The 15,483-nt window shown below is 45.1% G+C and overlaps 1 protein-coding gene across 1 annotated transcript in view; it reads right to left on the bottom strand.

The window, feature by feature from the left end:
* The window catches only part of HAPLN1 (hyaluronan and proteoglycan link protein 1), a 142,779-nt gene that overhangs the window by 23,340 nt on the left and 103,956 nt on the right, over positions 1-15,483 (bottom strand). Inside the window, exon 4 of the mRNA XM_019516925.1 lies at positions 3,370-3,672. Coding sequence (XP_019372470.1) covers positions 3,370-3,672 — 303 coding nt within the window. The remainder of the gene's footprint in view (positions 1-3,369; positions 3,673-15,483) is intronic.

The raw sequence follows: 15,483 nt of genomic DNA, 5'->3' as shown, positions 1-15,483 counted from the left end.
TAACATCCAGAACAGTCTCCAATCATTCTCTTTAAGCTACCCCACTGGAAAGCCAGGAGGGGAATATAGCCATATAGGCGGGGCGAGCAGCCATGCATGGCAACATATCTGCAATTTTTGGTGCATATGCATAATTGAGAGTCTATTCTGTGATTCCCTATTGAGCATGCTCAGAAGGCTTAATTCTGACTGGGTGCATCTACACATGCGCCCAAGTGCGCAGTTATTATTGCACAGTCATTTAGTACTAAATAACTTTTGTAGTGCTAAAGCAAGTGCTAAATGGCTGCACAGTAGCTGCTGGTACTGCACAGTCTTGATGCCGCAAGGGTCATTTCTGACCCTACTGCACAGTAACAATGAGCTACTGTGAGGTAGTGGAAACCTCACAGTTCATGATGGTGATGCTACGCTGCTGTAGTGATGAGCTATGTCATCATAGCTCATCACCACGGCGACATAGTTTTTCTTGTAGACTTGCCCACTATGTAGGTTCCAGTTGAATACTATCACCAAGTAACACCATGTAAATCCTCAAATTTTAATTACAGAAAAAAACACAACTAGTAGTTTAATGTAGGAGGAAAGTCACTCCCCTCCCCTCTTTTAGATCCCCCTAGAGCTAAGGTATCTACCCAGAAAACATAAGACCTAGGTTCTAGGCACCCTCTCCCACTTCAGGAGTCTGAGCTTTCACTTTCTGCCACTGAGAAATGCCTAACCTATGGCCTGGTGGTTACTAGTTAGAGCACTTTTCACTTTTGGGTAGGAAAGCACAGAGCAAGGGTAGCTACATGGAATCTAAAGTGTGTGTAAGTGCCTAAGATTGCAGGTAGGCAGCTACATATGTGCCACCTCAGCACCTAATTGTAAAATAGGGTTTACTCCCCTATCTCCCAGGTTGGCCTCATGTCGAAGAGATTAGCAGGCAAATGGGGCTTGAAATGAGGAGACAAATTTCTCTTTACAAATCAGTCTATGATTCACCAGATAGGATCTTCTTGCAGGCAAAAGCTTAATAGGTTTATCAGAGTAGGGCTCTTTCTGGTGAACTGTAAGGCTAGGGACAGACATTCAAAAAGCCTGAGTTTAAATTGATTCAATCTTTGCAGGTTAGTCTAACCTGGCTAGGCTGAACCAGTTTGTAACTGTAGAGACATCCCAGAAATACAGGCACATACCTGCAGTGGTTCAGGCTAGAAGCTGGAGGGTGAGGGGGCTGTGGTGAGGCCCTCTGATTAGCCCAGCAGGGAATTGATAACAGTGCTTATCACCCCCTAACTCAGTGTTTATCATCTCATCAAAAAAACTGCAGAGGATTATTACCAGTTATTTGTTGATTCTGCCTGTTGATTCAGCAGGGACCATAGCCAGCATGTGGTCTGCTATCTAATAAACATACACCTCCTCAGCAAAGCAGAGGGCAGGGGAGAATTCCTGCTTAGTAGGGTGTAGTAGGAGGGTGGGGGAAGCAGCCTACAGTCTGCTTGAGCTGTAGCCAGGGAGCAGAGGGGAGGGACAAGCCCATGCTGTGCAGCAGAAAGCCCTGCCCAGCCCAGAGAGCATGCCGGGATGCTGGAGGTGTCTGGTTTATCTTAAACCAGCAAGGGTTCTGGAACTGACATTGCATAATCTAGTTTGAGCCAAATCAGTTATGTCTGATGCTACATTCAGCCAGGTTTATCTCAAACTGGTTTCAGCTATTTTTAAACTGGTTTATGTGCTCTGAACATGTGTTTTGATCAAGCCACATTCTACCCCAGCTCCATCATGAACAAAACATCTTTTCCACTGGGACTTAGTCTCTCTTCTTTTAAAGTAAAAGAAAAAAGATGGGATATTGCTGAGTTATAATGGTTTACCTGCAAACTTTGTTTTGGTGACCGGCTGTTTACTAGTTTTTTCTTTTCTGCAATAGTAACCTATTTGGTCCCAACCATTTGCTCTTCTAATGCATTTTTGCCCTTGGTTCTATTATTTTTTAAATAAAAATCTTTAAGGTAAAAAAATTTATAGAACTGATCAAATCCTGCAAGATTTTCTTTTATGTAATTTAAGGGAAGGAAGAAAACAAAAACAAGCCACTAATTTGGACTGGAATGATGTAGCGTGATAAAAATCAGATAAACATTTCTGTTGTGTTTCAATCTACATCCAATCGTGCTTTTGACTTTTTTTGGGGTGGAGCACATGAAGAATTGGAGTCTCTCTGTGTAAAGGAAAAAGTTTTGTTTATTTTAGTCTAGTCTAGGACAAACATACTTCATTGTAGATTTGCAATATGTGCATAAGCAAAAAGTACATTCTGTATCCATGTTGGTGGGCTATATGCCAAACAAATGCTTTCCAAGATGCATACAATTATCTCAAACATGAAGCTCTAAACTCAGGTCACAGAAAACTCTTTGTAAAGCTGCTAAGGAGAGACCTGTAATAAATAACTCTGTATGGTGTTTTATAGTCCTGATCCTTGTTATTTTGTTTAGCAGTGGTCTTCATTTTTTTGAGGAACTCTATAAAATTAGCAGACTAAATTTTAAACTGCACCCATTCACTTCTAGATCAGAGCCAATAATTGAAAACACTTAGCAGGTGGGGACCAATGGCTGTCCACTAAAGCTCAGCAGTAAGAGCCTAGGTGATTTGTCTCAAAGTCTGAAGTAGTATGACTGGTATAGGTGCCATTAATTAGACTGTTCTTGCCATACAAAATGGACCTGCCTGATATTTAAGTATGAGCAAATGAACAAAATGAAAAAGTGAGAACTCACTGCACATCACCTGTTCCACAGTAACTGTTTTGTGTGTCCATTCTTATCTCATAGCAAATGGAAGACTTTCTCCAGAATGAATCAAGGCTAATTTAGCACATTTTAGCTTCCATTCCCCTTGGGATAGGAGTGGACAAGATGAAAAAGTTGCCACAGAGCAAAAGATGTGGGATAAATCCTACTCTCAGTTTCACTTTAATATAATTTGTTTATTTACCCATGTTCTTTAGCAGACAGTAAAAAGTGGCACTGACGTGCTATATAAAGATGATGAATATCTACTCATCAGTTCTTAGAAATGTATCAATAATGAATATCTCTATATACAAATTTTAAGTGTTGCAATGACACATGTAGAGTGCTGTTTCCAATATTAATTTTAAACTGCTGCTTTTAAAAACGATCTTCATGAAAAAGTGGCAAAATATTTTAACTTTAGACCCGTCTCCTCATAAATTCAACAAGGACACTTTCCAGAACTAACATGCACTTTGACAAATCAAATAGCTCTTCTACTTTTTAGTACCATTGGAATTATTTTCTTTTCTGAAGCAATGAAATAGCCCTTATAAAAGTAGAATTAATTCAAAATGCTTACCATTGAAGTTTGATGTAAAACAGAAGACATCGTATCTGCTTTTATCTTTATCCCAGAACCCATAATTCCTGACTCCAGGTACTGTGTTTTTTCCTCCACAAGGTTCTCTGGGTTTGGTGATGGGATATTGCACGGATCCATCACTAAGCCAGCCTGCATTACACCAGTCCAACCCTGATCTCCATGCTTCATACAACTGGTCAAAGGAGGCAATAACAGAATCTTGGTCCAGACAAGCTTGCTGAGCTTCATGGAAGTTTAAATTGTAGCGACCCAGCCGTGGAAAGTAAGGAAATACAACACCTAGATCAGCAGGACAGAAAACAGCTTATTAGTCTTTTAAACATAAAAAAACTGAAGAGAGAAAAAAATTGTTCACTGGCATTTAAAGGAAAAAAGTTAAAGGTTAAATCTATAGGGTGTCAAAATACCATTGAAAGTGATTAAGTTTCATTTCTGGGGAAATGCTTTGTCAGCAAGTCAACTGTTTTGCCTGAGAACATTATTGGACTGTCTCCTTACCTGGCACGCTTTCCTACCTGGCTTCCTACCAGCCTTTCTTGCTGGAACCTCATCAGTTCTGCATGCTCCTTCCCATTCTCTCTAGAACCTTATTGTCACATATTGTGAAAATGCTCTATTTTGAGAAGAGCTGATAGGAATTTTCCAGTCATTTTTTTTCCATCATGAAATACCAATCTGATGAAGTTAAAATGGTTAATAAGAAAGGACTAATTTTAACAAATGTCTTGTTTTGAGAAAAAAAAACATGAGAAAATTCAAATTGTTGATGTAGGTCCTATATCAGCTTTTTCAAAGGAGAAAACAAATTCTGGTTCTATACTGTTCATTGAGACATGCAATTAAAATGCAAATGTTTTATACAAGTTTCAACACTAGTAAAATGTTTGGTTAATCCAAAATATTTTTTTACCCAGATTGTCAGTCCATGTAAACTTTCAAGAGTTTGACTTTTTGTCCTGATTCAGCACAGGAAAACAAGAACTGAAATCTTGAAAATATTCCTTGGATGGGAAAGTCATTTCCCATCCAGATCCAGTGTTGGCACCTTATATGCCAAAAAATACACATGCACTGGAGGAAAGTAGAAGGTAGGCAACAGAAATGGTTGAGGGCTATGCATTTTTTTCCTCTACCAGGTTCTCTGGGTTTGGTGATGGGATATTGCACTGATCTCTCACTAAGCCAGCCCATATTACACCAGTCCAACCCTGATCTCCATGCTTCATACAATTGCTCAAAGGAGGCAATAATAGAATGTGGGTCCAGGCAAGCTTTTACAGGCAGTCCTCATCTTACAACTCTTTGAGTTACAACGAAAGGCAGTTAAGATGTTTATAAATTGACACCCGGTTTTGACATTCCGATGTGGGTTTCGACTTTATGATACTGGATACAGCTGCGTCCAGCTGGTAAGTCTGGCGTGATGGAAGGGGAGAGGGAAGGGAAGGGGTGTGGGGTGGCAGATCAAGACCCCCATGATGAGGGAGAGGCTGGGGCTGGGGCAAGTTGGTTCTCTGGCGGCTCCTGCCACTCGTCTGGGAGGGCATGGTGGGGCGTGTGCCTCCAGATTGGGGCAGGGTGGGCAGGGCCGGGGCTGCACCAGGATGCACTCTGGGCAGATGGCAGGGCCTCTGCTCTGCTGCCCACCCCACTCCACCCAGCCACCTGCCCTGATTCGGGGACACATGACCCCCACATGCCCTACTGCCACTTGCCCAGCCGGGGCAGGACAGGCATGGGATGGAGCTTTGGCTCATCTGGGAGGGGGGAGCGGCTCCTGCTGCTGTGCACCGCTTGTCTGAAGGCACCACAGTGGCCCCATCCCACATCTGTACCGCCCCAGCTGGGTGAGCAGCGCAAAGTCATAGCCCCCTTTTCCATCATAGCCTAGTGTAGCCCCGGCTCCACCCACCCCACCATGCCCAGCTCACCCTGCCCCATCCTGCACAGATCTGGGGGCACATGCCCTCCCTCCATGCCTTCCTGGACAAGTGGCAGGAACCATCAGACAACCAATGTGCCCCAGCCCCAGCCCTGTCCTCACTGGAGGAAGCCTTGACCTGCACCCCCACACTCCTTCTCTTCCCGCTCCCCTTCCACCACACCAGACTTACCAGCTGGACACAGCTGTATCCAGTGTCATAAAGGAACCAACCCCCCCCCCATTTATAACATTGTTCCTATGGGAAAATTGGTTCCAAGTTACAACGTTTTGATTTAAGACATGGTTTTCAGGAACCAATTGTGTTGTAAATCTGAGGACTGCCTGTACTTGTAAAAAGTGCAAGTAAAAAGCAATGATTTATTTTTGGTGGTTTTACTGCAGGAAGCATTTTAAGAGAATGGGCTGCTGCTACTTTTCAATAGCTGTATTGTGGCTTTTAGTCACAGTTTCAGCATTGAAACAGTATTGAAGAGACACCTCCCTGCTGTATGGTGTTCTGTTGAACGGACGATACTTGTCCCCAACTATACCTTGTGAAGGGATGTGCACAGCCAGACAATTCCTTTAGCTATTATGGAAAGATCTGGGACTCCACCATCTTTCTGCCCGTCTGGGGTAGCTAGCATCACAGTTGGCACAATTAGAATACACTTGGCAGACAAACTGTAGCAACCATGACTGGCCTCTGTGCATGGGACATGTGGCAGAGAGATGGTTCCACACACACACAGGAATCAATCATACTCTAGCCCTATGCTTGGGATGTGTTTTGCTTATCAGTCCTCAGCCTTTGCAGAAAGGTACACAAGTATTTTTAAAATGCACTTAAGTAAAATTGAGGAAAGCTGGAGGAGTCTTTAGAATTCTTTGAACAGCAAAATTTAATAATAGACCCATTGCCTCTAACTTGCTGTTTTTTCCCATGTTTTTTCACATAATGCCTTCCAATTAAAAAAAATCCACTGCCTGAAGTAGGAGAAACCTTTCAGGGAAGGTCTAAGAGGAAACCTCTCCATCTGGCTCTGATAAAATACAGTACAGAGCAGAGATAGAATTGAAGTAAAAGCTTGGATCAGACCGCCTTAAATTTTGGCAGGGTTTTGGAACCTAATCCAGACCTGAATTTTAAAGTTGGAGCTATACCAATCTCTGTAAGAAGCTGAAACAAAACTGTATGAAATGAGAGCTAGATATGATTTTTTTCTTTTGAGCCTGTCTGTAGTATTGAATCCACAAGGTGGAGGAGGTGAGGAAAAATATACACAGTTCAGAAAAGGGGCTGAAATCCCTAAACTGATATACAAGAGGCAAGGATTTCTTAGGGTGATATTTTTATTGGACCAGCTGCATAACTGGGATAGGTGTCTTTTGTAAGTAGGACAGTCTTCATCAAAAGTTTATCTAACTCCATCCCACTCTGCAGTTGGTCCAATAAAAGATATCATCCTAAAAAAATCCTTGTATTGTAGATTTTCTGGACCATCACAACTATAATACCACTCTAACACTACGACTAAGTACAGGCAGTCAAAAAGCCTGAGGCAGAATCGATTCAATCTAGGCAGCCTACTCTAAGTTGCACAAGTTGAACCGATAACCAACCAAACTGACATTCAGTTTTCAATTGGGAAAGGGAGGGGGAGGCCTGTGCTCACTCAGGCCAGTAGGTGTGGGGCACCACAGCACATCTTCCAGCCTGATGGCCATTGCAAGCCCAGTCAAGTGTCCTCCAATTGTCTCACCAGTATGTGTCCCCAACCTCCTGATGTTCCCCCACAGGGGGTTAAGGAGCCCCTTGTCTGGGTGCTGAACCACCTTGGGGGAGCCTCCCCCTCAGGAGGTTTCCCTCAGCATGGATTCCCCAGTCCAAGCAGCCCTGGGGAGCTGAGGGGAATTCAACTCCCCACCACCTCCACCTTCCCACCTGCTGATTGCTTCAGCTACTGCCATAGGAGGGAGACTGGGTGCCTGCCTAGGCAACCCAGCATGAGGGCACCAGGGAGCCCCTGTCTTGGGGTTTCCCCACACCTCAGCCCAGGGTCCCCCAACATCATGCAGCCCTAGGGAGTTGAGGGGAATTCTTCCCCTCCCGAACCACAGAGCTGCTTGCCTTAGCTGTTGTGAGTCTCAGGGATAATGCCAGGTGGCCTCAAAGAGTGGAGGGAAATTCCTCCATTCCCCTGCAACTAGTTTTGCCTCAGACTCGCAGCAGCAGAGGCAAAACCGGCTGCAGAGGAGCAGAATTTCTCCCTAAGGCTGCCTAAGACTCACAGGGGCTAGGGCAAGCAGCTCTGGGGTTTGCGGGGGGGAAGAATTCCCCTTAGCTCCCTGGGGCTACCCTGGGCATGCAGGGCTCCTGGGCAGACAGCCAGTCCAGAGGACTCCTTCTCCCTTCCTCCTGTGGCAGTGACTGAAGCAATTAGGGGAGGGCTGCTGAGGTTTGAAAAGCCCCCAAGACAGGGGCTTTCCCTTCCCCCACATGCTGTGCAGATCCTGGGTAAAGAGGTCTGGGGGTCTGTTCTCCTGGTCCCTCTCCTCCTCCTCCCTATGGACTGACAGATGCATGCAGGAGGCAGGCTAGAGAGCAGAGGAGTGAGGCAGTTCTTGCTCCACTGAAGCAGACAGCATAGCCCAGGGCTGAAAAAGATCCTGGGACACAGGAGAACTGTGAGTTAACTTGAACAAGGAAGGAATCTGAAACAGAAGTTTGATAAACCTGTTTGACCAAAATCATTTATGTCTAATACTACATCCAATTAGGTTTGGACCTGTACTCTTCAATATCTTCATCAGTGACTTGGATGTGGGTGTGAAGTGTACTGTCCAAGTTTGCAGACAATACTAAATTGTGAGGTGAAGTGCACACTCCAGAGGGTAGGGAACGATTGCAGGCAGACCTGGACGGGTTAGAAAAGTGGGCAGTACACAATAGGATGCAGTACAACAAGGACAAGTGCAGAGTGTTACACCTAGGGAGGAAAAATATCCAGCCCACCTACTGGCTGGGAAGTTATCCTCTCAGAAGCACTGAAGCAGAAAGGGATCTCGGAGTCATGTTCATCTTGGAGTCCATTATGAGTCATCTGTGTGATGAAATCATCAGCAAAGCTAACTGCACTTTATCATGCATCAGCAGATGCATTACAAATAGATCCAAGGAGGCGATACTTCCCCTCTATGCGGTATTGGTCAGACCACAGTTTGAGTACTGTGTCCAGTTTTGGGCACTGTACTTCAAGAAAGAAGTTGATAGACTCAAGAGGGTCCAGAGGTGGGCCACTCATATGTTTAGGGGCTTACAGCTCAAACCCTATGAAAAGAGACTGAGGGACCTGGATCTCTTCAGCCTCTGCAAGAGAAGTTTGAGATGTGATCTTGTGGCTGCCTACAAATTCATTAGGGGGATGCAGCAAGGGATCGGAGATGCTCTGTTCACCAGAGCGCTTCTTGGGGTAACAAGGAACAATGGTCACAAACTGACAGAGAGCAGATTTAGGCTAGAGATCAGGAAAAACTTCACGGTAAGGGTGGCCAAAATTTGGAATGGGTTTCCAAGGGAGGTGGTGCTCTCCCCTACCTTGGGAGTCTTTAAGGAAGGCTGGATAGGCATCTGGCTGGGGTCATCTGACCCCAGCACTCTTTCCTGCCTAGATAGCGGGTCAGACTCAATGATCTGTTGAGGTCCCTTCTGACCCTAGCATCTATGAATCTATGAATCTTAAACTAGTTTTGGCCATTCTGAAAGTAGTTTATGTGCACTGAACTTCTGTTCTGTTACAGGTTTAAACCAGTTTCCAATTACTTAAACTCATTTATGTATAACTTCTTTCCCTAGCCTACCTAAATTTATATAGAAGTCTGTCCTTATTTCTATTTTTGCCTCCCTTGAACTTACTCAAAAGCAAGGTAGTAAAGAATACAGATATTACATTATAACAAGGGAGAGACATTAAAAAATCCTGAACCTGAATTAATTCAATCTTTGTAGGTTAGTCTAACCTGGCTAGGTTGAATCAGTTTGTAACTGTAAAGACATCTGAGAAATGCAGGCATATGCTAGAAGCCAGGGGACATGAGAGCAGCCCTCCCTTCCCTTCCATTATGCTGAGCTGATGGGGGAGGAGATGTCCAGGCCCCAACAGAATGCTCTGATTAGGGAAGTGTTCTCCCACACCTGCTTCTGACCAGCCCAGCCCAGCAGGGAATTGATAACACAGGGTTTATCACCCTTAACTCAGTGTTTATCAGCCCATTAAGAAAGCAACAGAGGGATGTTAGCAGTAGGGCTGTGTGAATCTTTGGGTGCTGATTCGATTTGGAGGAGATTCAACCCAATTCAGTGATTCGAATCAATTTGGGACAGTGACTCGAATCACCAAATTGAATCACTGTCCCTCAAATTGGCTGAATCCGAAGTGAACACGAGCCACTTTCACAGGCCTACCTGCTGATTCTGCCTTTGCCCCGTCTGCCACAGCACAGACCATAGCCAGCATGTGATCTGCTAGCAATACTGAGAGGTGTCTGTGTAAGGCAGAAGGGAAGGGGGATCCCTGCTTAGCAGGGAGTGGGGAGGGGCGGTGGGAAGCAGTGGGAAACCTGGCAGATGCCTGCAGTCTCTGCCAAGGTCCAGCCAGGGAGCAGAGGGGAAGGGCCAGCTTTGCTGTGGAGCAGAGAGCCCTGCCCAGCCCAGAGAGCATGCTGGGATGCTGGGGGAATCTGGCTTAACTCAAGCCAGCAAGTGGTCTGGGACAGATACTACATAAACCAGTCTGACCCAAATCAGTTAGGTCTACATTCTGTAGGTCTGATACTACATTCAACCAGGTTCATCTCAAACCGGTTTCAGCCATTTTCAGACTGGTTTATGTACAATGAACTTCTGTTCTGTTACAGGTTTAAACCAGTTTATGATCACCTAAACCAGTTTATGTGTGATGTCTGTCTGTAGCCCAAGGGTATGCAAGTCGATCTCAAAACACCCCCATTTATGAGCATTCAGATCTCCAGCATCAAAGTTTTAAGACTTGAGTCTTAAGTCTTTTCACTGCTACCATTCTAGCTTACAGATAATGTTGTTTTTCCCCCTCAATTCATGCAGTTACTAAACCACAATGTTTTAGTTCAAGAAAATGAAAACACACAAATGTAAACTTGGCATGGTGCTTAGTAAACAAGATTTTGTGCTTATCCAACAATTAACAAGAGTATCTGTTGTTTTTCTTTTCCCTTGTAAGCCTTAATTACTAGGTATTCTGAACTTTAAACTGTAAAAAAGTAGTGCATTTCATGCCAGTAACTATGACTTTTGAAATAATAAAGCACATATACCCAATGCGCTTAAATTCCTGCTAGATATAAGTATCTAATTTTAGGCAATTAAACCCATGCCCAGCTTGAATTGCTAGGATGCTAAACACTGTAACTACCAATGACTACTACTGAAGTCATCTTGAGACCTTTGGGTTACATCAGTTGTGAAAAAAAATCAATTTTATTTAAATATGGACTTAGATTCCTAATGTTCTCACTTGAGTTTGACAACTATAATGTGATGTTATAAAAACAGAAATACGCATGCAACTGCATTTTTAGCCTCTGGATGTGTCTTTTGAGAAAGACTTAAGTTGCTTTTTGTTTATTTGCAGTATAAAACTTGCAGCTGATTAGATCATTAGCCCCGCTCTGCTATTATGGAGAGAGGGGTGGCCAGAGGTGATTTAATATGATAATTCTGAGTGGTGTTTCTTAATCTGTGCTCTCTGTAGTCCTGGTGTATCCTATACAGGTATTGCTGTCTCTTGTTCCTCCCCCATTTCTCCGTCTCTGTTAACATTGAATTAACATGGATGATATATATTATGAAAATCTTTACTTTTCAAGAGCTGGAAATAGAACCCCAAACTCCTGGCTTTGAGTCCCTTCCTCTTACAACTAGAGTTGACAATGCCCATTGTTCATATATTCAGATTAGTAACTGGGCAATAGGAAGACATTACTTATCCAGTTGTCTTTGTATATCAATCCCTTCAATGCTACTTCAGAACCTATGTAAATCTTACCGTTCAAAGAGATGGCATTTCTTCACCAAATATAATAGGCATAATGATTTTTCACAGGTAATCTGGACTCAGAATTTCTATGAAACAAACTGTGATTTCCCCTCCCTTTCTTTTCCATGTTATTATGTTAAATGGATTCCTTCCAAGGGACACCAGAGACAATGCTTTTCTGTAGCCAGTTGCTTCTACAAATACACCAAGGGATTTATCTTTGTAGGAACCTTACTGACATCAGATTTTTCTTAATTATCTCACAGTTTATCAAGCTGATTTGTAGGAAACACTGATCTGGACATTCAGGGCCTTATATTGTCCTTCCATTGAATTCTGTTGTCTAACTCCTCACTCCAGAGAAGGAAGTTAGAATTATACAAACATTATATGGAGAATATCAATTTATTGTCAGGTGTCAATCTTGCACTTTGTACAAGCCTCAATTTATTTAAATAAATTCTCTAAAAGAACACCTGATGTTTTCTCAATGCCCAAAGGAAAAATCAACAAGAGGAACCTGAGCCACTTGAGTAATCAGTGATGACACATGACTGTGACACTATAAGAGGTCCCCGATCAATGATCCTCTACTTATAAAATCCAGTTTTTGAAAAAATGGTTATAATAGAAATTGGAATTCCATAAAACTTGCATGAGAACCATTTGAAAATATTGCACATTTCAATAAACATACCTGTGTTTATTTGAAGGTTCACATTCTAGTGCATAAACATATGATCTTATTGTTATTGCATGCTTTGGAACTAAGCATTTAAAATAAATATTTAGAAGAAAAATGAAGAAAGCAGGAGGAGACAAAGTCAACTAGGACTGGGTTTTTATTAATAAAACTCATTCCATCTGTATAGTAGTATTATAGTTCACATGACATATCTGCAATTGTATGGTACAAGGCTATTTCCTGCAGTATTTTTGCACATGGTGAGCTAAGGACAGTGCTGAGTCAGCTACTGATTCTCAGAACATTTTTAATGAACTGAATGTCCAGGACAAGTTCCAGTTGCAGTGGTTATAACTGGCTAGGAAGGAACAATATAAAATAACAAATTTGCCCAGCAGTTAGAATATTGAAACTAGTTGGTCAAATATTTGGCTAATAAATATTCATTCAGCTTATTCAGTTTTCCTGCCAAGTTTATCATACTAGGAATCATTGCTCCTTCTCTCTAAAAATTCAGACACTGGTGTACACCTCCATATTTCTTTAATGGAAAATATTTCTTACATGGAGTAAGAAAGTCCTTTTTCTTCACATGAAAAATAAGAGATGAGATTTCAAATAAACCTATTGATTTAGGTGGTTGAATGCCATTGAAAATCACTGGTAGTTAGGGGTGTGTGAAGCAAGCTGTATTCAATTCAGATTTGGATTCAGCCCAATTCAGGGGACAGTGATTCAATTTGCTGATTTGGATCATTGTCCCAATCCGATTCAGCCTAATCCAAAAATGAAGATTCGATCCTGATTTGGAGAATCAGAGATTCAGCCATAGACACAGATTTATATGTTTTTTCTACATAATTCAAAGTACCAGGCATGGCTTGTGAATGCTGAGATGGTGGAGCAGATGGAGCATCCCATAGGAGCACAGGCGGGCCTCCCATGTGCTTGGTGGTGGACCCGGCTCTGACGCTCAGCATGTGGGGGACCCCGCTTGAGCCCTCCTGGCTCAGTGATCAGCTGTAGGTAGACACCGGGTGTCGCCTCAGACCCAGGAGGCACCAGTTGTCAAGCTAGGAGGCTGGGGGCGGGATTCCCTGCACGCTCCGCAGCAGACCCGGAAGTGGACCGGAAGTGCTTCTGGTCCACTTCTGGGTCTGCTCCTGTGGGATGCTCCATCTGCCCCACCATCTCAGCATTCATGAGCCACCTGGCACCTTGAGGTATGTAGAAAAAACATAAAAAACTGAGTCTATGTCCGAATCGTCAAATCTCTCCAAATTGAATCAGAGGCTTCTGGTTCAATTCGGAGAGATTAATGGATCTCCTGATTCAATTTGGATTCAGAGATTCAGCTTCTGAATCTAGCCAACTCTCCTCCAAATCGAATCAGCGACTGAAGCTTTGCACAGCCCACGTAGTTAGTTGCCTTATATAGGGTATGAATTCTACCTTAAATAGACAGGTCTATTTGAGAAGTAGGAAAGACAATGACATTCAGGGCTTCTAACATACCACCGTCTTTCCAAATACAAATAAGATCTGAACCCTACTACCAGCCTTTTGCAATTCTCTAGTCATTTAATTTTAAGGGCTAGGTACAGAAGTTACACATAAAACAGTTTAGGTGATCAGAAACCAGTTTAACCCTGTAACAGAACAGAAGTTCAGTGCACATAAACCAGTTTCAAAATGGCTAAAACTGGTTTAAGATACACCTGGTTGAATGTAGTATCAGACTTAACTGATTTAGGTCAAACCAGTTTATGAAACTTCTGTCCCAGATCCCTTCCTCGTCAAGTTAAATCAGAGTCCTCCAGCATCCCAGCATGCTCTGCAGCCCTGAGCTGGGCTGAACTGTCTGTTTCAGCCAAGCATGTCTGACCCCACCCCTCTCCTCCCTAGCTGGAGCACTATCACTGCTCTGGCTGGCTGAGAAAGGAGTGGGAAATCTGCTCTGGAGTGCTGCCAGGACTGCCTGACAAGCGGGCAGCAGCCCTTGCCAGGTATCTGCAGCCCTCCCACACCTCCTGCTGATCCAGAAGTAGGAGAGGAGTTGGAGTCAGACCCTGGTAGCAGGGCTTTAATCCCCCCATTGTAGGGTGGTGAGGGGCAGCATGGGCCAGATGCCAGTAGCCTGCAGGTAAGAGTGGGATTTAATCCTCCCATTGCAGGCAGCAGTGGTGGGGGCACTGACACAGTGCCCTGGGCCAAGTCCCTGTGGGGAGTGGCCAGCTGACTGTTGGAAGAGGGTGGGGAAGGGGAATGTGACCTGGCTGCTGGCGGGGGGAAGACAAGGCTAGTTATGGAGCACGACTCACCACTCGCTCCTGCTGTAACAGCATGGCCTGGGCTGAGGTGGCCCCCAGGGGCGGGGGTCATTGTCCGCTACCTCTCACCTCCCATGTGGCTGCCCACCCCCCTTCCTCTCCCGGTAGCAGTGGAACAAACTTATCATGGCAGGCAGAGGTGAAGCACCTGTCACCTGCTGCCTGCTGTGGTGGTGCTGGGTGCTCAGGGCAGGCTGCTGTGGGCCAGGGGTGTGGCCAGCGGTGGGGGAAGGCAATGGGCTGCAGCCCACCCTGAGGACCTGGTGCCACCACAAGCAGGTGACAGTTGGCGGGTGACAGGTGCCTTCCCCCACCCATCATGATGGCATGCTCTGCCACCACTACCACCTGGAGAGGGAGGGGGGGCAGGGAGCCACACTGCATCTGTAGCCCACCTGCAAACCATGGCCCCAGTGTGGGGTTGGAGGGAGGAGGCAGTGGGTGCTGACACCCACCCTCTGGGGCCATCCCAGCACACGCTGTGCTGGTGCAGCGGGAGCCAGCAGTGAGTCGAGCTCTGTAACTAGCCTTTGCTCTTCTCCCCCCGCAGCCAGGTCACATGCCACCTCCCTGGCCCCTCCCTGCAATTGGCTGGCTGCTCCTCAGAGGGTCTTGGTCCAGGGTGCCATGTCAGTGACCCCACTGCGGCTACCTGCAATGGAGGAATTAACCCCCCACCTTCCCCTCAGGTGACTGGGGTCTTGTTGCCACAGCCCTGGGTACATGTTCCTGGGTGCACAAGCAGAGTCTGTTGGTGTCTGCACCACCCTCCCCCCACAATGGGGGTATTAAATCCCCATGTCCCCTCAGGCCACTGGGGTCTGGCCCCACCCCCGCTCCTGCCACTAGCCAGTGAGCAAGCAGGGGTGGTGGGGCTGGGGACCCCTGACAGGGCTGCTTCCAGGGCTGGCCCATCCAATCCTGTGAAACCTGTGGCCACAGGGGGCCCCACAGCCAAGGGGCCCCTGTGTCTGGCTGCTCCCCTCCCCCTGCCACTGATGCCATTGGTTTCACATCCAGCCCCTTGCCACCCCCACCCCAACCACTGCTCCCACTGCTGGCTTCTTTGGCTGCTTC

The sequence above is a fragment of the Gavialis gangeticus genome, unplaced genomic scaffold (assembly GCF_001723915.1).
Source record: "Gavialis gangeticus isolate Ggan-Ray unplaced genomic scaffold, GavGan_comp1, whole genome shotgun sequence".
In the NCBI taxonomy this organism is placed as follows: domain Eukaryota; kingdom Metazoa; phylum Chordata; order Crocodylia; family Gavialidae; genus Gavialis; species Gavialis gangeticus.
The sequence above is the reverse complement of the archived record's forward strand: the minus strand, read 5'-3'. Positions and strand labels throughout refer to the sequence as shown.